The sequence below is a fragment of the Chelmon rostratus genome, chromosome 9, assembly GCF_017976325.1.
Source record: "Chelmon rostratus isolate fCheRos1 chromosome 9, fCheRos1.pri, whole genome shotgun sequence".
In the NCBI taxonomy this organism is placed as follows: Eukaryota; Metazoa; Chordata; class Actinopteri; order Chaetodontiformes; family Chaetodontidae; genus Chelmon; species Chelmon rostratus.
Window position 1 is genome coordinate 17,338,759 of NC_055666.1, and position 19,756 is coordinate 17,358,514.

Genomic DNA, 19,756 nt, shown 5'->3' on the forward strand with positions numbered 1-19,756 from the left:
GGTAATAGGATAAAAGAAGCAGGACCAGTTTCCTTCTGTAAGTGAAAGTGTTTGGTTCAGTGTGATGTTGTTATCTTGCTCTAGGGAACTTCAGTGAATAAAAAATGAATTCATGTTGTTACGCTGCCAGATAATCTCCCTCCTGTGACCTGGACCAGAATAATCCTGTAATTAATTCTGTTACACTTCCATAATGAGATAGCGTGAGCAGTAGAGGCAGCATTACCATTAAAGGTTATAGAAAGATGGCCAAAGTTGTTGGCTGTATATACAAATTGTTTTTTTCGGCTGATCAGCAAAGCATTACGAGCTGATGCAGATGCACTTTGTGGTTCAAATCTGAGGAGTGTTTGTATTCTTCAGCAAATGTATTTGATTGTAACTTCTTCCAGTAGAAAGACGAAAAAGTGTCGTCTTTCTACTACATTCTACTACATTTCGGTGCAGTATTTCCATTTAAGTAATTATTTTAATACATCTCACACTTCATCTGCAGGATTCCCAGGAGGATCTTGTTTAACTCTTCCGAAATATCTTTTAGTGAAACGGCATCAGAGCAAATAAGATGCTAGCATCAGCAACTAATTTACATATTAGATTTACTGCAACATTTACTGTACTATGTACTGTATCTTTTACAGAGTCAGAACTCACTTAAATACACAAAGCCAGAAATATAAGTGATAAAATGTTGTATTAAAATATTTTATTTGGAATAAATTCAAGTTATTTACATTAACACTATTTCAAGTTTCCTTTGATTTGGTACTGTCCACTTTGACAGATTTAGGTGATTAGTCATCATGGGATATTGTATTATAGAAATGTTTAGGCTAAATTAACCAGTATACAAACACTCTTACCATACATACGTGCTCAAAGTGACACAAAATACTTTTGAAAATCTAAATTAAACATGAAAACGTGAAGGGTGAAATTCAAACTGTATGTATGAAATCTAGTTTATCTTCTCATGTGGGTTTATAAATAAAGTACAACATGCAAAGCCGGCTCCTGCAAAGACTGTTTCAGATTTCATTTACAAATGCGGTTCAACGATACAAAATAAAAGGAAATTCACAAAGTGTTCACAGCATGTTCGAGGTAAAAAGAACATAATGGCATTGATTCAGAAATGGTCAAATATTTTAAGGCATTTTCAGATGTTTAATAAATAATTTGATAGTCTACAATGTTAAAAAAGTACCATTAAAAAGACAATCGAGGATTCACAGATCAGTTTGTGGAGTTGGTCACTTTCTGTAGGGCAGCAGGGCTCACATTTAGGGAATGCTCATTGGGAAAAAATTCCCTCAATAGGAATGACAGGAGCATCTGTTACAAAGGTAAGGCATAACAATCAGAACAAGATTTGTATGCTATATTAAATAAAAAGTCAAAATTAGACTCATGATCGATGGTGACAGAAAGTAAATGCTGAGATACTCACATATACCAGCTTTTTGTTTTCTTCACTGTCCTGGAAAAGATTGAAAACAGACTCCATGTCTGTCTTCTTCAGCACGAGATAGTTAGAATCTACAGAAAGAACATAAAAATATATTTTGGATAGATTATCAACTGCCAAAAATGATTAGAGATACTCCAATACCATTTTCTCCTTTGCCATACCGCTCTGATACACAAATTTTGCATATCGGCCAATATCAAATACCAATCCAATATAGTGCGTAAAAAAAATATATCCATTTATTCATTTAAACAGCTGTATACTTGCTACCATTGTTGTATTGCCTGGCTCAGTTTAAACTCTAACAGACATGAATGCTAATGCTACATTGCTGGAAATCAATTCTTTCTCACTGCTCTAAAAGAGGAGTTGCCAGTGGCAGCACAGTGCAACCTGCTGTAGAGCGGCATAGAAGAACAGATTTCTGGGAACAGAAAACTCATTTTATCTGGGTGAAACTACTTTAAAGATGATTTTTTTGGCACTTCCAGCAGGTGTGTTTCCCCTGTCACCCAACGGATACGCAGAGGACAAATCTAAGTTTGCTGACAGGTGCCTGAAGTTACACGAGTTGCATGCAGTTTATGGATATTGGCTACTTGTGCAGTAAAACAAAATCTGTTAAATTGCTTACAGGTTTTTATAATTCAAAATTAAATGATAGCGGATTAGTGCAAAGACTCTCATAATCGCAGATATCCAGTCCAGCATTTTAGACTGTAGGTATCGAAACAACCCTAAAAATAGCTTGTGCAGAAAGGTGTCACCTACATCTGGCATTGATTAGGTTGTGCGCTCTGTCCCTGGTCTCGTTCTTCTCCTCATCGGTGCGAGGAGGAGGAGGTGCCGCTGGTTGAAACTCAGGCCACTGTTTGTCACGCAGAGCGTCGATGTATGACGCCATCTGCACCTCTGTTGGGTTCATCTTGTTCAGGAAAGAGTTGACTTTTCTGGAGACGAACACAACACAACCAGAAGTCATTCAAAGAGACAGATCCAAGTACTCTTAAAAAATCTAAGCAGGCGGGATGTCAGCACCAAACTTACTTTTTCAAGATGGGCATAACAGGTTTCAAAATTGCATCAAATATGTTTATGAGGATGGAGTTTCCTGTTAAGACACACAGAGTGTTAGATTTAGCTTCACAAGCATCCTAAATAGGACCCTATCCACGTTTTTGCATATTTTATCTTGTCACAAACAGTTGATGAGAACGGCTGAGCTGAGATTCAAACAGTAAATATGCAAGTGTAAAACTAAAAATGCTACAAAGCTCTGCAGCATCACATGTGCTGCCTGTATAGATGAAAATGGACGAGGCCTGACTTGTTAGTTCTCCACAACTTTGGCACTATTGGAAACCTTTTCACGAGTCATTAGATTCAATGTCTGTAATAAAAATATGGCTTAATGTAGGTTTAATAAGGCTGCCAACAATTTTCATAGCTTCCAGCTGTTTAGAGTGTCAATGCCTCTTTCCCAGTCAGCCACTTGTGCAATTCAAATAGTTGAAGTTTGCTTGAAATAAATAAGATAACTTATTTTTTGTCAGGGTTGTGTTATTGTTTCCTGATGAAGCTACTTGGATGAGTGGTGAAACACGTTGTAAACCAAACATCAAATCCAGTTACCTTTGCCTTAACATTTTAAATATCCCAGGCAACCCTTTCAGTGAGCAAAGTTACCAAATTACCTAAATCCTTTTCATCACATCGTTTGCTGACTATCTGTCTACGTTTCATTTTTGACAACATGGCTTGTGAATATGATGCTGTTTGGCCGTCAACTGTCAAACCTGGAAGGTCGGAGCTCGTCAGAAGCGTCTTAATGCACCGCCAAAATATTTCACCTTAAAATACTGCAATGATTTATAAAGCCAATGTTCACTGCAAAGTATTAGCTTTGTCAGGCAGGTGTCAAGGGTTACAGGTTGAGGAGTTTTTGTTAGTACTGAAATGCATTAATTGATCTAAAAAGCTGCAGCATGCTTTTAAAATGTTGGCAGTGAAGTGCAAATGACTTTTAGTAAATAGACAACATGCAAAAACACTGATATGATCCTGAAAAAGCTCTTAATGTTGTGAACAGTCCCCTCAGAGTCTGAACACTGAACAAACCGGATATTTCCTTCAGCAGGTCAAATATGGCTTTGGTCGCCTCCAGCTGCTCCCAGTTGACTTGGCTCTTCCGACACTGGGAGTCCTCCCCTCTTGGCAAAGTACCCTGGTCCTTTCCTTTAGCCTTGTTCACTCCACCCGACAGCTTGAAACCTATTTTCTCCTTTTTATTCGACCTTGCGCTGAAATGAAGCCACGACGGGCCGTCGGCGCTCTCCCCGTGCAAGCCTCCGTTCTGGCTGCAGTGTGGCGTGAAGTCTGAATCAGGTGGGTCGTCGTCACCGGTGGTTTTTGTTGAGGCCAGAGACTCTTGCGACCTGGATCGGGTCAGTCCTTTAAAAATCATTTTAAAGTGAGAGGTTAAGGGATTATCAGAGTCTTCCGTTTTGTCCTGGGAGCAGTTTTCGTTTGTGGACTGTGGCTCCTTTTCGGTTTCTGTTTCCTCAGGCGGTTCTGGAGGAGAATTGCAATGAGAGATCACAATAGTTGGGATTGTAGCATCTGGAACGTCACTGCCCTTCCCAGTAGAGGCAGCAGGGTTTTCTAAAGGCAGAGCTGTGGATTCTGGATTCAAAGATGGCGTTATGATTTCTTTCGGGGCTTCCGTCTGAGGACTGGAGCTCTGCAAAGGAAAACAATCAGGTTGTGACAGCTGACCCTGAGTGGCCTTTTTAATAGAGAGTGGCACACACCAGCAACTACATGAAGCCATATATATCTGTTGAGGAAGACATTTTAAAAGGGCTGCTCCACCTACTTTACACACGAAATGTAATTTACTTGTTACAAGGAGTACTAATGAAAGTGAAATGTCTTTCTATGGTCTAACCATGGTGACAGTGATGCCAGCCCAAATCCTTTTTTTCAGCTGCATTTTTGTTTTATTTTTATGATAGTGACAGTTGGAGAGAGAGGCAGGAAAGTCAGGAGGGAGAGAGAGAGGGGATGACATGCAGCAAAGGGCCTCGGGCTGGAATCTAACCCAGGCTGCTGCAGCAAGCACTCAGCCTTAATATATGGTACGCCCTCTACGAGGCAGCTATCACCGTACCCCGAGTCTTCACATTTTTGAACAGAAAGTCTGTGTTACGAAATAGGCGATGCAGAGTTTTAAAAATACGGGCAACTATCAAGTTGCATCATGGGAAAAGTAGGATGGTTTTTGGAGCTTGACACAGGGCTAGAAGTGAGGATGTTTCCTATCCTACGACTTGGGTCCTTTTTCCACAGTTTTGGTCATTGTTTTATTTATTTATTGAATAAAGTCATGATAAACCAATTGTTCAGATTTGATCAGACAAGTTATAAACAAGCCAACACTTTTTTTGGGGTGAAAACAAAAATGAGTGATGTCTGTAATAATCCCTGACTGCACAGGAAAACTTTATGTGCGCACAAACCACAGTAAGTAGGTCAAAGTTGAACCAGGGTCTGTAAACTTGAACTAAAGTTCACAGATCAGTTTACAACTGACAGTTTGAATAATAATTTTATCATTCGCTTTTCTTCTCTCTAAGAAATAAGTTTGTTTAAGTCCTGTTTGTCTGATCGTCTCAGTGGGTTCTTGCCCCATCAGACAACTTTTTAACTTGGGAAATAAAATCTTACTATTACCTACTAGTACATAAGACTGGTCTGGTTGTAATAAAGGAGAATCATTCTTTCAAAATGTCAACTTGTAAAAAGGCGTACATGTGAAACTACCTCTTCTTCCTCTTGACCTGGAGTCAGGAAGTAAGCCAAGCCGCTCAGAAGGCTCCACACGCCTCCATCATATTCCTCCTCATTCAGCAGTTTGTCGAGAGGGCAGAGGAACTGAAAAACCGGTTGAGTGTGGCCGATGAGATTCTCGCAAACCAATTCCTGGAAAAGATGACGACAAAAAGTTGGGTCAGGAAGATTTTCAAGTGCTTATCTGTCAACACGCGAGGGTTTTTTTTCTGCCATCTTTCACCTGCAGGAAGTGCTCCACTGACACTCTGGCTTCTTCCTTGACCTCATCGTTGACCTCGGACTCCTCCAGCACCAGGATTGTGGGCAGGCTGGTCGAGTCCTGAAAAAGAGCAGAAAGGCAACACAAAATAATCCTTTATGACAAGAGGGCTTCAAGAGCTTCAAGAGCTTCAAGAGCTTGATCAAACCCATTGATTTTCGCCTTGACCACATGTATACGGATATTTAGTAGAACGAACAGCTTCTTCTGCATTTGGGCCACTTGTTCACATGCAAGCAGAGATTTCTAAAACTCTGGTTTTTGTGTGTGCATGTGTAAAAGTAAAACGGAGCGTACGCATGGTCCAGGCCTTAGACTTGTGGCCAACTGTATCCCATATGATTATAATTAAATTTCATGGTGCACATAAGTAGAATTCCAAAATTGTGAAAACAAAGCGGTGGTTTGTTGTCACAACAGTACTTTCCCTCTGGCTCGTGCTGAATGGGCAATAAGCAGAAAACACAACTCTCCCCTCTCAAGTTTAAGGAAAAATCCAGAAGATCTAACCTGCCATCTGTTGCGGAAGTATATAACATCCATGTAGCTCTTCCTGATGTCCCACTGTAGGTTCTCAGGGCTGTCCTTCTCCTCCAGGTGGACAGTGAAGATCAGCTCCTCATCCTCCCAGTCGGCCTACGACACAGTACACTCTGACTCACACTCCAGCTCACACATTAACATTCCATCCAAGGACAAGCTTTTACAGGGCCTCAACAGACAGATAACAAGCCTCCAGGACATTCCACACTGCCACTGATATTTATAACTCACATGAGGGATGCTGACAGCCCAGCGGCCAACGCGCCACATCTCATATGACAGCTTGAATTCCATCATGTCCTCTTGTACGCTTGTCAGGTAGTTCTCCAGATCACTGTCCTCCTGATGGTGTTTGGCCAAAAAAAAGCGACAATGAGTCTGCCACACTTCACAAAACTGTCCTCTTCAAGCAAGCAAGCAAAAGAAAAACTTCATGTATATAGCACATTTCATTCCAGGTGGAAGCACAATGTCCTGCACAGAGCGTGAGCTACCACGGACGCTGCAGCCAGAAGGACTGTGGGTAGTAAAATATTACACATATGGTAAGTAAACACAATTAAAACAAATAGTACATGTGCAGTACATTAAGACAGGCCAATCAGACTCCTGAACGGCGCAGCAAAAAATTAGTGTTTTCATCGAGGTTTTGAAAAGCAATAGTGTTGAAGCACACGTAACATGATTGAGTAGGATGTTCCCAGCCTTGGGGCATAAAAGCCACAGGCAGTTTTAACCAGTTTCCTTGGAGACCCAGGGAATAACCAGAAGGCCTGTTCCTAACTGGTTCATAGCTCACAAGCATGTCAGAGAGACACTGGGGTGCCAGACAATGTGGGGCCTTAAAACTGTAAAATCAAGTCTAAAACATACTAGAGGCCAGTGGAACAACCTCAGAACAGGTGTTATATCGTCATATTTGTTTCTTCGGTTTAATATGTCGCGTTATCTGCAGCAGACCCACCCTGTCAGAGTCCTGCTGGCTGTGAATGGAGCCCTCCCTGCTACTGACGTCGTCCTCGTTGGACACGTCTCCCTGGATCGCCATGATCCTCAACACCAGCTCCTGCTCCATCTTCTTCATCTTCTTCTTCTTGGCCTTCTTGGACTTCATCTTGTCCACAAATTTTGACCATCCTTCTTTTAACTTGTTACCTGAAAATTACGACAGACCTGTTAAAAGCCACAGAAAATTCCACAATTACATCATCAGTATTTGACTTTTTGCGTCTCTTGTACCCGTTTCCTTATTGTGCACATGACAGTACTGAAGAAACGCTACTTCCTTCTGATACAGTGAGCATTGTGCATGAAGAGAATATTAATACAGTCTACCATGACCTTGATTTTCACCTGAACAACTTTACTTTAAAACTGTGTTTCTTTTTCTGCATTGTGGGGAAGCATAACAACTTTTGAGCTATTTCTGTAATAAACAATTCACCAGATGTAATCTGCACTTCATTAATCTTGTAAGTATGATTAATAATCAAACCTTCAGAAATAAATAAAGAAATATCCCATCAGACTTAAATTATTCTTCCAGATTATGACAAATGATGGTGTTTTTTTTCAGAATTTATGATGTGATCATTACAGAAAATAAACATATTTATCATATCACAAGGTCCATTATCCTGCTATAATCAATTCTTATTCCACCATCATACTGTGGGATTGTTTGCAATATAAAGAGATGGAAGTTGCTTGAAGATAGCACAGAAATTATTTTCCATTCAGCTTGCTGTTTGTATAATTAGCTGTCTGGGCCAATAAACAAAAGAAACAGGATTAATTATGCGCTAAAAGACAAGCTGGTAAAGAAAAGTCTAATGTCACATCGCTGACAACACATTGCTATTCATTAAGATATTATGTAACCATAGTCTTCTATTCTTTTCACACCCACAAGCTACTCCATCTGCCGCTCTCAAGTCTCCATCATTCCTATCTGAAATGTTTTCTCACTGAAAACCAGGTTGTATTCACATGTCCTACAGCTTGACGCCATTTAATTTCAACAAAACACACCTTTCCTTTTGGCCTTGATCCTGGTGCTGCTTGATATCCCTGCTCCCTCCAAGGTCCTAAAAATCAACATAAGTAAATATGAATAAATAAATTTTAAAAAGCAGGTCAGTTGCAATTTCAAACCCTTGCAGTCGCTGCTTTGAGGCTCACTGTGACGAGGTCAAGCCAGCGGGGTGCGAAAGATGACAGCCACTCACACTTCACTGCCCTCGCCCTCCTGCGACGCCAGAGAGACTTGATCCAGGTCTGAGCCACACAGCTCCTCGACAGAGCCTTTGGGGGTCACACTGTCCAGCTGGCTCACCACCAGCTGGTTCAGGTTGTCGGGGTCGGACAGCCATGTCACCAACAGGCCCAAACCTGAGGAAAACAGCCGACACACTAACCTTACAAACTCTTAAAATCAGGAGGCACAATATTCACGTTTGAAAATATCATTGGATTGTACCAATGATTGTGCCAAACCACATCCACCCATTCACACAGACAGGAACAATTTGGGGTTCACTATCTTGCCCAAGGACACTTGAACAGACTGGATCGAACCGTCAACCTTCTGATTGGTGGACGGTCCTGAGCCACTAAATCTGCCCCCAAAATCTTTTTAAATCTTAAAAAAGTGAAGCAAATCATGTTCCTCATATCATCAAGATGGGTAAGTGGAAGCGATAAGAGCAAGGACAATATTGGGCAAAATCAGGATTATCATATCTACTGTAAAATCAAAGCCCTGTATAATTTGTCACTGTTCCACATTATTGCAAGCACTCAATTATGTATCTATGAATGAAATGTTTCTGTCAGAAATGAGCTGTTTCCAGCTGCCAAGACGAAGAGAAATCTGGACATGCATATAATTTTTCAACTGCAGCTGTAAAAAAAAATCACTTATTGTAACTGGGCTACATACTTAATTGCAAAAACCTACTGTTAAGCAAGACTCCCACCATTAAAACATGTTATCTGCGACTAAAAACGACTAAACCCTCAAGGGAATTGGCAAATCAGTGTGGAAGGAGCCTTCCTTTTATGTAACCCAAAATTCAAGTCCTGAGCTCTCCAAAGCCACTGACAATAAGGGATTACATACAATTCAGACTTGTAAAAGAAGTCATGGAAGGCTTAGCTGTTATGTAAGAGAGAGAATTTAAGGATGTCTTACCCTTTAAGGCAACAATCTCATTTAAGGCACAGCGGTTGACTTCTTGGCCCCATAGAGATTCGGGAAAAAGGTTACGTACCAGAGCATCAGAAAACTCTCGGAGAACTGTGATCTCCTCTGCTCTGGAAGTGAACAAGAGCTCTCTGAAACAGAAAGCAAGAGAGAGGCGATTACTGGATCACAGATGTTTATCACCACATATCTCTGATAAATGCTTGATCAAAATCTTCAATCTGATGGCATTTACTACTCTTGAAACACCCTTCAGCAGGAGAGCAACCATCAGGATGTCATGGCAGGTGTGATCTCGTAAAGCTAAGGTTAATTATTCATAGGTGATAAAGAACTAAAGAGGCGTTTATAGAGTTCAGGCGCATCCCTGAGTGCAAAGAGTAACGGAAGCAGCAGGAATTCTGAGTCATTTAAAGAGAAGGTGGGTGTAGAGCCTCACCTGTCAGACTGCTTCGCATTATGCAAGTGCTGGGTCAAAATGCGAATGGAGCCCACGACTGCCTGGCAGACATCAAAGTCTCTGGCTCTCTCAACAATCCGGTCGATCACGGAGTCGACTTCCCTGCTGAGCACCTGGTGCAGAGGCTGGAGCTCACGCGGCTCAGGAACGCAGTACCAAGGCAGGACCAGCTGAGCGTAGGCGCACTCGAACACTGAGGAGAGCAGTCACAAAGGAAATTCACATTAACACCGAGCTCCCACGCTCTCCCCCTGAACATCAAACTCAAACACTGCACTGACTTATTTGGTGAAACTCAAGCTCCCCGATCCAAATTATTCACTTCCTCTGAACATGAGGAGCTGATGGTGAGATGAAGATGGGTCTATTCATTAGTGAACACACTGAGAATGTTTCATTTACTGCAACGTAGCTGTATTTATGCATCGTGTAGAGACGCGCTGAGAGTTAGACGTGTTTACTTGTGTCTGTAGATGGTAAAACATTTATTTGAAATACTTTTTTTGTATTAATTATTCATTCATTTTCTAGTATTTTTCAATAATCTGAAAAAGGCCACAAAAACGAGTGGGAATAAAATCACTGTGCATTCAACAGACTGTATTATAGGTTTATGTCTTTGTTTTTTTAAATATTTCTGTACATAAATAGTAAAACAATGTTGTTTTCAACCTAAAATTGTTACGATACAATAAAATATAGAGACATTTTTTAAGGTGCCTGTGTCATTTTTCATGTCTTTTGACTTCCTGGCAGCTTTACACATTGTGAAGTTGACAAAAGAGAAGTGAGACCTATGGCCTAAGGGCAGCTTAACAAGGTGCTTAAACAAAGACAAAAATGAAAGCATGCAAAGTGCAAAAACTCTCTCTGGAGAGCTAACAGCTCATGCATTTGAATAGGAGTGCTATATTTAGGACTAAAAACATTAAGGGAATTCAAAGCCAAAGCATATTTCACCTTTCTGAGTTCCACAATTTTGTCAAGGGTTTTCACGGTCTGGCTCAAACCCTGAGAAGTTTGAATGTACATAAATAACACGAAACACATGTTTATTCAGAGCTGTGATATCAACCTTTTATCCCAGCACAAGCCTCTTTAATAAACGCTGCACAAATCAGACGCAGAGCAAACACCACTGATAATCAGGCATAAAAATCAGTTATCTAATTTCCATTACAGCCATATACAACCCGTCTAGTGAAAGGGAGTGTTTTTCATCTTTTTCTTTCCTCCCTTAAAGCCCCTCCTCGCTTCATGTAACATGAGCTGCAGCTGCAGCTGCGTCTGTGCAGAGCTGTCCTTTTCTCCTGTGTCAAGTCAAAACACAGCTTAAACTTGCTGACAAAACACCCTGAATAAGTCACAAGCAGAACTGTGATTTCTGAGCAGCGTGTTTCTGACCTGCAAACACAGAAGTGTTTACAGCACTGAAAAGAAAAAAAACAAGCCTCACCTTGCTGCAGGGACTTCTTCACATGTGGACAGTTGGACTCCAGAGGTTTAGCCTGCTCGGGGCTTCCTCCATCTGTCAAGTCACCAAGCAGCTCCTGCTCCACAGTCTCCTGGAAAACACACAGCTATGAGACAGCTTCCAGGGACTGAGAAGATTGTAAGGAAACTCCAGCTATTAGTGTTGAACTCTAGGTCACAGTGAGGTATGTGATGAGTGAAAACAAGTTGTTCAGGCCTCAGTGCAACAAAAAAGAGAGCCCCTCGGGCTATGAGTGATAATAGCTCAATATTTGACACTACACTAATCCCACAGCTCAGGTGTTAGTGTATCCTGGTAAACAGGTTGGATTACTGACTAAAGACATGACTACAACATTAACAATCCTGAAATTAATAGACTTATCTCACTTATTAACGCGTGTAGTGGAGAAAGGCTGTTTGGTGGGAGAATATGATCTACAAATGCATCTCGCCTTCCCATTATTAATGTTTAACTCATTAAATCGTGACTCACTTTCGATCGTGCAGCAGTGCTCGTGAACGCAACATGTATTTACTACCTGGAGTGGGTTTTCCTTCGTCTCTTCATCAGTTTGAGTGCTGCTCTCTCGCCCATTGTTTCCGAATATCAGCGGGGCAGAGCAACAAAAGAGGAAACATAAAAAGTACTGTGTCACCGTGCGACCGCAGTCTGAGAGATACCACACCAGGCCGAGGGTTATGGCGATGGACAAGCGCCATAGATACATCGTCTTTTCTCACTAGAAGCTCGTTTTGCTTGTTTCTCCCACTTCACGCCGCCGTGTCCGCAAAACCAGGCCTGGTCTGTTCGCCCACATCTTCAGCGCCGAGGACGAGACGCTGTTTCCTCCGCGCACACGAAGTCGAACGGCGGAAACAAGCGAACTTTATATGAAGCCGCTGAACGCGGAGCTGTGATTGGCTGCGGGAAGTCCGCGCGTGTCTGCTGTTGTTTATGACAGGATGCCATCTACAGGTCCCAGCTTTACCTGACAGCAGCGTGAGGTGAGCCCGTTGAACCAGTCAACACATCTATCTATCTATCTATCTATCTATCTATCTATCTATCTATCTATCTATCTATCTATCTGTGTATTTAGCTGTCTATCTATCAATTGATATGTCTGCCTGTCTATCTGTCTATCAATCTAGCTGTCCATCTGTCTATCTATCTATCTATCTATCTATCTATCTATCTATCTATCTATCTATCTATCTATCTATCTATTGATATGTCTGTCTGTCTGTTTGCCCACCTGCCTATTTATCGATTGATCTGTCTGTCTGTAGGTCAGACATAGACAGGTAATAAATAAAAGTGCAGGTGTATTATCAGCTAGATGTATTCAAAGTATCAAAGTGTTTGTTATGCAGCGAAATGGCTCCTGTGACTGATATATTATATTATATTATATTATATTATATTATATTATATTATATTATATTATATTATATTACTGTTGAAGCTGGTTTAGGAGTAGCTACTTTTAAGTAATTTAAATACAATTTGGGGTCATAAGATGATTAATGGGCTACTGTGCAAGTGAAGAAAAAGCTAAATTCTGACACAATTTAATATTCTATTTCTCTTTTAGACTATTCTCTGATCTTTGTTTTTTGTGAAATCCTGGATAATCTGACCTCTTTGTCCCTCAAACAGATATTTAAATCAAATGAAAAGTTTACAGGGGACACTCAACTGCTAATAGCTCCTAAACATCTGAACTCATAGAGGCTGTGAAAGGTCTCAAGCCACTGGTTTAATCTTTAATTATTGATTAACAATAAATTTTTGGATTTTATTAGCCAATCAGTGTTTTTAATAGTCTTAAATACTAACTATAGATGTTAAATAAATTTAGTGGAGTAAAACGTGCAACATTTCCCTCCACCACTGTTGTATTAGAGACTGACTGTCCAGTCCAGTATGACTCACAAAAACATGAACTCATCATCTTAAAATTATTTTTTTTAAATAACTGAGAACATGAGAAATTAGTAAGAGATTGCACATTGATAAGGGCAAAATGTATTCACTTAAAACTGTCCAGACTGATATAATAATAACTGAGCTGATGTTTGGAGAAGTCTGCAGTTTTTTAGTTCATGACGGCCTCGGCTCCATAAATAAATACAAACAAAATACAACAAAATAAACAAACAACAAACAAATAAACACCTCAGTATATTACATTACATCAGCTTTATTGATAGTGATTTTGGTACAGAACTGTTTTCTACCCTCTAAATTACCCAAACTGTTGACGTAATCTTGACAAAAAATGAAAAGTTGCTGCTGAAGCAATAAAATTGGCTCTAAATTTTAACAACACCGTCAAAGGCTCTAAATTGATTTAAAGTAGTAGTAGCAAGGTAAATGCCACAAGGTGGCGATACGACTGCTCTGCAACTGCCTGCAGGACAAAGCCAAAGCCAGACACAGTTTGATTTGCACCAGTATTATGATGATCTGAGTATTATTTACTTATTATATACTATCAATCAGAACACTGGAAGCCATGATGAATAAGCCTATTGTTCACCGTTGAGTGTAAATTCAACAACTTGCAGCACAGAAAAGCCAAATCTCCAAAAACGTACGTCTGCATAGGAGGAAATGATGATTAAACACATTAAAAATGCAGTAAATAAACTCCAGAAATAGCCCAACAATTACTGGATAGACTGTGATATTCATGCCTATAAACTACAGACTTTAGCATTGGCTGGTATACTAATAAATAGTGGTCGAAAGTAACTAATTACATTTACTCAAGCCCTGTACTGAAGTACAGTTTTGAGAGACTTTCAGTTTCATAATACTGTGCAGTAGATCAAACTATGCAACAGTATATAGAGTAGATCAAATACGCTCCACCTCCACCAGCTCCAACATACATACACATACATACTTATGTGTTAAAGCATCAGTACTAGTATTCCAGTAATGTGAGATGCATAATAGTACAACTCTCTGAAAGGACCCAATGTGGCCAACAAGTACTTGTACGTTAATTGTTCAAGTACATTTTGCTGTTCATGCTTTTGTATCTATTTATTTATAGGTCATCTCTCTGTGTGTTTTTTCTGAATGCGTGGAAAACACCGAGGTCGTGACCTGGTGGAGCCGTGACGTAATTCAGTCTAACAGCTGAAATTATGCAACAGGCTGCCTGACAGAAGGCTTTTAGTGTGAGGGTAGCTTCAGTGATCCGTAGACCTCCGTGTGGATATGCATACTGACCATCAAGTCCCTTTAGATTTTTAATACAGGACTTTGACTTGTGACGGAGCATATTTGTACAATGCTTATTGCTACTTTTGCTTCAGTAAAGGACACTTCCCCATCCACCTCAACCTCAGTTACAGCAGGTGTTCCTATATGCAATACTGGAACATTTACTAATGGGAAAATACATCCAGCAGAAGAGCTGAAACATTTACTGAAATCATGGTTGGAAGATAAAAAACTCTCCCTGACCTCAATCTCTGAGGCTTGTGTGCCCTCTTTACTACTTTCTGGTTTGATCTGTAGTCAGACTTTCATAGGGGAATGCAGACATATTGATAAATTGTACAATCACAATCTGTAGGAAGATCTTACAGATGTGTTGTAAGGACTTATTTTCTCTAAATACTGAAAATTTTGAATCAACTCCACAGCACATTTAGGATCATTTCAGCTACTCGTAAAAGAAATTTCCTTTGTCACAGTGAACACTTACAGACAACACTTGTCTGACTTGTGACCTCGAGTAGACAAAGCGGATCTAAACCCGCACAGACAGACAGTGTGTAAATGGCTGTGAACCCTGTTGCTTCTGATTGACTAATCCCTTTTACAAGTTGTAATGGAGCAGCTTGATGAATGAAGGATTAGCTGTGTGCTACCTGCTGAGAGGGGCTTTTGGGGATGGAGTGGTCAAAACTGTATTAAAACTGATTTCCTTAGGTCGGCGGTTACGTCCAAGACTCTCTGAAAGGAGATTAGACCGTGTCCAGCTGAGCAAATCATGTAATCTGATAGTGTTGCTAAAATGAGGGCTGTGTCCTCCGTTCAAGAGGAGTCCGGGTTCAGTGTCGACGACGCAGTGATTGTGTCTACTCGCCAAATCAGAGTGCTTTAAAAAGTTCACAGAGTGACCACATTCATCTCAACGTAAGCAAGACGTAAGGGTCAGACGTGCACGTTATTTCAAAGTGGCTCATTTTTCTCGCATTTCAACCTTATTAAATTCTGCAGAGGAAATTTTGGGAGTTATTCATTTTGGACGTTTCATATCCCATAAGTGAGGAATCACGTGGGGGAAATATTAGACAGAGACATCTCCAGTGACAGAGTTAAACTTCGGATGAACTGCGAGCGTGAACAATGGTTCAAAGCTGGACTAATATTTTAGACTCTAATATAACTTATTCTCACAGACTCAAATGATGTAGTCACACTTTCAATAAGAGTAATTACAGCTGCAGTGAAGGAACGCTCAGGGAGGATTTCTGTGATGTTAAAGGCGGACAGAAAACTTGACTGTGCTGCCGTGTTTCCAAGTCATTGCTAATAAGAATTTCAGACCACTCACGTCAAACAGCCTCTTAATTGAAACCGTGTCTCAATTCTCTTTATCCTGAAGTGGATAATGTTCCCGTTAAGTGGTCGATGAAAACGGATGAAGACTGATCAAAGCTGCCAAGTGGCCTTGTGACCTCAGAGTCAGCATGCAGTCCATAATACAAAGTGACAGTATATTGCCGGGATATCAGTGTGTCAGAGTCCATGCAGTTCGAGTGCACACCCTTTGTAGAGACTCCAGATGTCAAACATGGGAAAATGAAAAGCGTGGAGAGTTGTTTTGACACAATGGCAGCACTGAGACAAAGCTTACAGAAAGGCCAGCACACACCCGGCTTAGAGACACTGAGAAGTGCACCATGTCCTGTCCAGTCATGTGCGTCTTTACAGCTGGCAAGATCAAGTATCAGGAGGAATTCAGTTTATGACGTCCCCTAAAATACACATCAGTGCCAGCCCAAAACCCAGCTAGAACCCCTCGAGGTGCCTTTTACTTCTATAACAGCGAGAATACAGAATAAAGTTTTCACACACTTTAATTGGCAGCGATCTAATGATCACTTGACTGTGATTGTAAATATCTGGAACAGGTGTGTCATACTGCTGAATGATCAGACAGCTCAAGGTTAAAGTCCTCAGTCACACCAGTGGGAGTCAGACAAGGCCTGGCAGGAGATAAAAGTATATTTAGAGGGTTGGAATAATCCTCCTCACTGCAGGTAAGCCTGGTTGTTTCCCTACAGGAAGCCACTTGTGCAAATGTTCTGCTGAACTATCAATATATGTTAAATCATGCTGGTGAAGCTCCCGACTTCCTGCCTATCACTTTTCAGCCAGCACGCCTGGGTTGAAATATTAGCAGGTCAACTTTCTCAGCTGATTTTGGATCGCCCCCAACTACATCCAGGGAGACGTCTGCAGCTCTAAGCTTACGTCTCACACAGGAGGCTGCCAAACGGTCGAGGACGTGAGCTGCCAGGAAACTCGGTCACACTCTCTGTTACGGTACCCTTCATGTATAACATTACTTTTCAAAGCCACACAGGAGAGTCACTCAGTAGGTTGTGTTTATTTCTCTTTTTCCAGTAAGGTTCCTGTGTTCAGGGAATGAAATTCTGGTGAGGGTCGAAACAAGAAAGAAAAAAAAAGCATGGGCCAAGAGAAGAGTGCATAACAGATTCCCCCGGTACAACTAGTAGAAAATACTAGTTGGTCCCGAAAAATATAGCGCGCCATTTAAGTCCATCCAAATGTACAAGATATGTTACAGTTAAACTTCACAACATGAACAGCGGACATACAAAAATAACTTAGATGACTTTCTTAAGCTCGTCATACAAGACAAGTACAAAGGCGCCACCCATGCCTCTGAGCACATTAGACCAGGCTCCCTTGAAGAAGGCCTTGGAGCCCTCGTCACGCGCAATCTTCCTCCAGCAGTCGAGGGTGCCGGTGTACATGATGTCAGCTGAGGGGTAAAAACACAATGACACACACATCACACCTGTGCTCTGCTAACACTGTAGCAAAAACAGGAAGTTATGCTTTGACATATTGCGTTTATTAATCACCTCCTTTGCGTCCAGACTGCATCATCATACGACGACGGACGGTATCAAAGGGGTAGGACACGAGACCAGCAACCGCGGTCACGGACTGAGCAATCATCCAGCTGACAAAAATGTGTGTGTTCTTGGGGTCTGGAAGCATGCCTGTAAGAGAAATGTCAATCAGGAAGGTTAATTAAAGTCTCAAATGCAAGGAAGTCCACTGAGACGAGATACATCAAGCTTTAAGACGCCTAATAATGAAAACTCACCCTTTGCTGTGTCGTAGACGCCAAAGTAAGCAGCTCTGTAGATGATGATGCCCTGCACTGAGACGCTGAAGCCCTGGTACAGACCCTTGAGGCCATCAGACCTGAAGATCTTCACCAAGCAGTCTCCCAGGCCTTTGAACTCACGCTCCTTTCCGCCTTTGCCGACATCAGCAGCCAGACGTGTTCTGGCGAAGTCGAGGGGGTAGACGAAGCAGAGCGACGTGGCTCCGGCCGCTCCGCCAGACGCCAGGTTACCCGCAAAGTATCTCCAGAACTGCGTGCGCTTGTCCACGCCGTCAAGGAAAATCTTCTTGTACTTGTCCTTGAAAGCAAAGTTGAGGGCCTGAGTGGGGAAGTATCGGATGACGTTGGCCAGGTTCCCCCTCCAGAACGAGAGGAAGCCCTGCTCTTTGGGGATGCGGACCACACAGTCCACAATGCCCTTGTACTGCTTGTCCACTGAAATCTGTTTGCTGGCATGTTGTACCTGTAATTAAAGCAGAGGTGCAGCAGTGCATTAGAGACAGTAAGATGGAGGTGGAATCAGTATCAGCGAGGACACAAATTCCCATGATTCTCATGTGTCAGTCTGACAGACCATGCGCCTGAGTACTACTCTGATGGCATCCATTCAACAATTCACAGCCCCACCTCCTGCTGCTGCACCCAGGCCCAATGCAGCAGCGGAGGGCCATGGCGCAAATCTTACTGTGACCTTGCCTGCTTGTTGTGAAGCCAAACTAAAAACCTGTCATGCAAGTTGGGCACTTCTGAACACCATGCTCGTAGTGGATGCGCATGCCTGACTTTTATAACACGCTGCCTCCTCGCCTGGCAAGACTGCAGCTTGCTGGCCGGTCTATTACGTAACCGGTCTGATTATGCTCATTCATCTGTGGCTGCACCAACCTCTGACAGAGCTGCTGGGAATCACTATGTTTAGACTCCAGTTCCCACTCTTAACAATGCAGCATCTTCACATCATTTCCTTTATCGCGACATTTGGTGAAATCAGCGCCCTTCACTTAGAAATTACCAGAACATCAGCAAGAAAATGCTGCAAATGATGAGCAGCGGTCTTGTGCTGCAGACAGGAGCAGGCAGCATGTAACTAACAGCTATAACTGAAGTGTCATCACACATGACGTTCGCACTTACCTGGAGGAGAAGCTTGACTCTCTCGATGGGGGCTACTGCGGTTTTGGAGATGGCAGCGGCAATACCACCAGCCAAGAAGTCCTTGGCGAAGGAAATAGCTGTCTCACTCATCTTCAGGTGTTATCAGACGGAGTCCCGCTCACTTCTGTCGCTGGGGTTTGCCTGCGGAGTTGAAATGGCCGACTCCAATCTGGAAGAGAGGGGATTTAAGAAGACCGAGCGCGAGAAAACCCGTGAACTTCGACTCCGGCGTCTCATTGGTCGGCCGCGGGAGTAGTGGGCGGGGCCGGCGGATGCCCTTTGATTCAGATTTGGTGCTGTGCCATCACTGAAGTACATCGTGACAACCATTGCTGTTACCTGTCCAACAAGAAGCAAAGTTTACTCAATGAGTTGCGTCGATATTCTGATTGAATCGCATCTCGGCAGATTTCAGGGGACGCTGTCGTTAAAGTCACTTTTGGATCAGAGTTCACTCAAGGTTGTGTCAAATGTCACCTTTGAAGCAGCTGAGGCCTAAAAGCTATGGTGTGTAAAGGTCATCCCATCTGTTAATGTTCTGTGGCTGTCACTCAGTTTCTCACAGTATGGACAAGCAGGACACAACTGAACCAGCTGACTGATTCCATGCAAACCCTGTGTCAGCAGGCTGATGAGACAGTATTATTATATTGCCTGCATACCAAATCAGCTTGATTCAAGTCTGACCACCAGTGTTTCCTTTATCACAAATCAGCCTGAGACACTAGATCATTCTTTGGAACCAGGTTACAATATTAACAGACATCGAGTTGTGTTTTTACGACAGGGCAAAGTGAAGTCATTCACTGAAGTAAATGTCTCAAATGAAGAAAGAAACATCACTTGTAATGCTGAACTTCAGTGAGTCATTAGTTTAATCTCTCTGATGCAGTGGCAAACTCGGGCTGTTTGAGTGGCTGCA

The 19,756-nt window shown here is 41.9% G+C and overlaps 2 protein-coding genes across 3 annotated transcripts; both read right to left on the reverse strand.

Annotated features, from left to right (window-relative positions):
• Window positions 1-697: 697 nt before the first annotated feature.
• On the reverse strand, window positions 698-12,138 carry si:rp71-46j2.7. Of its 2 annotated transcripts, none has more exons than XM_041944831.1 (16): window positions 11,806-12,138; window positions 11,247-11,355; window positions 9,770-9,983; window positions 9,319-9,461; window positions 8,354-8,516; window positions 8,157-8,212; window positions 7,090-7,280; window positions 6,357-6,467; window positions 6,093-6,218; window positions 5,544-5,642; window positions 5,294-5,452; window positions 3,590-4,211; window positions 2,519-2,582; window positions 2,243-2,421; window positions 1,451-1,539; window positions 698-1,335 (listed from the first exon to the last, which is right to left on the reverse strand). In XM_041944831.1, exons 1-16 carry the CDS (start codon window positions 11,992-11,994, stop codon window positions 1,237-1,239), a joined length of 2,613 nt encoding a protein of 870 aa, XP_041800765.1. In that variant the 5' UTR covers window positions 11,995-12,138; the 3' UTR covers window positions 698-1,236. The 2 variants fall into 2 exon arrangements, with proteins under 2 accessions (XP_041800765.1, XP_041800764.1); XM_041944830.1 differs by having other exon boundaries at window positions 5,282-5,452.
• Window positions 12,139-16,886: 4,748 nt separating this feature from the next.
• Window positions 16,887-19,016, reverse strand: LOC121611177 (ADP/ATP translocase 2). Its single transcript, XM_041943571.1, has 4 exons — window positions 18,814-19,016; window positions 17,656-18,142; window positions 17,408-17,548; window positions 16,887-17,304 (listed from the first exon to the last, which is right to left on the reverse strand). Exons 1-4 carry the CDS (start codon window positions 18,922-18,924, stop codon window positions 17,147-17,149), a joined length of 897 nt encoding a protein of 298 aa, XP_041799505.1. The 5' UTR covers window positions 18,925-19,016; the 3' UTR covers window positions 16,887-17,146.
• Between the last annotated feature and the right edge of the window lie 740 nt (window positions 19,017-19,756).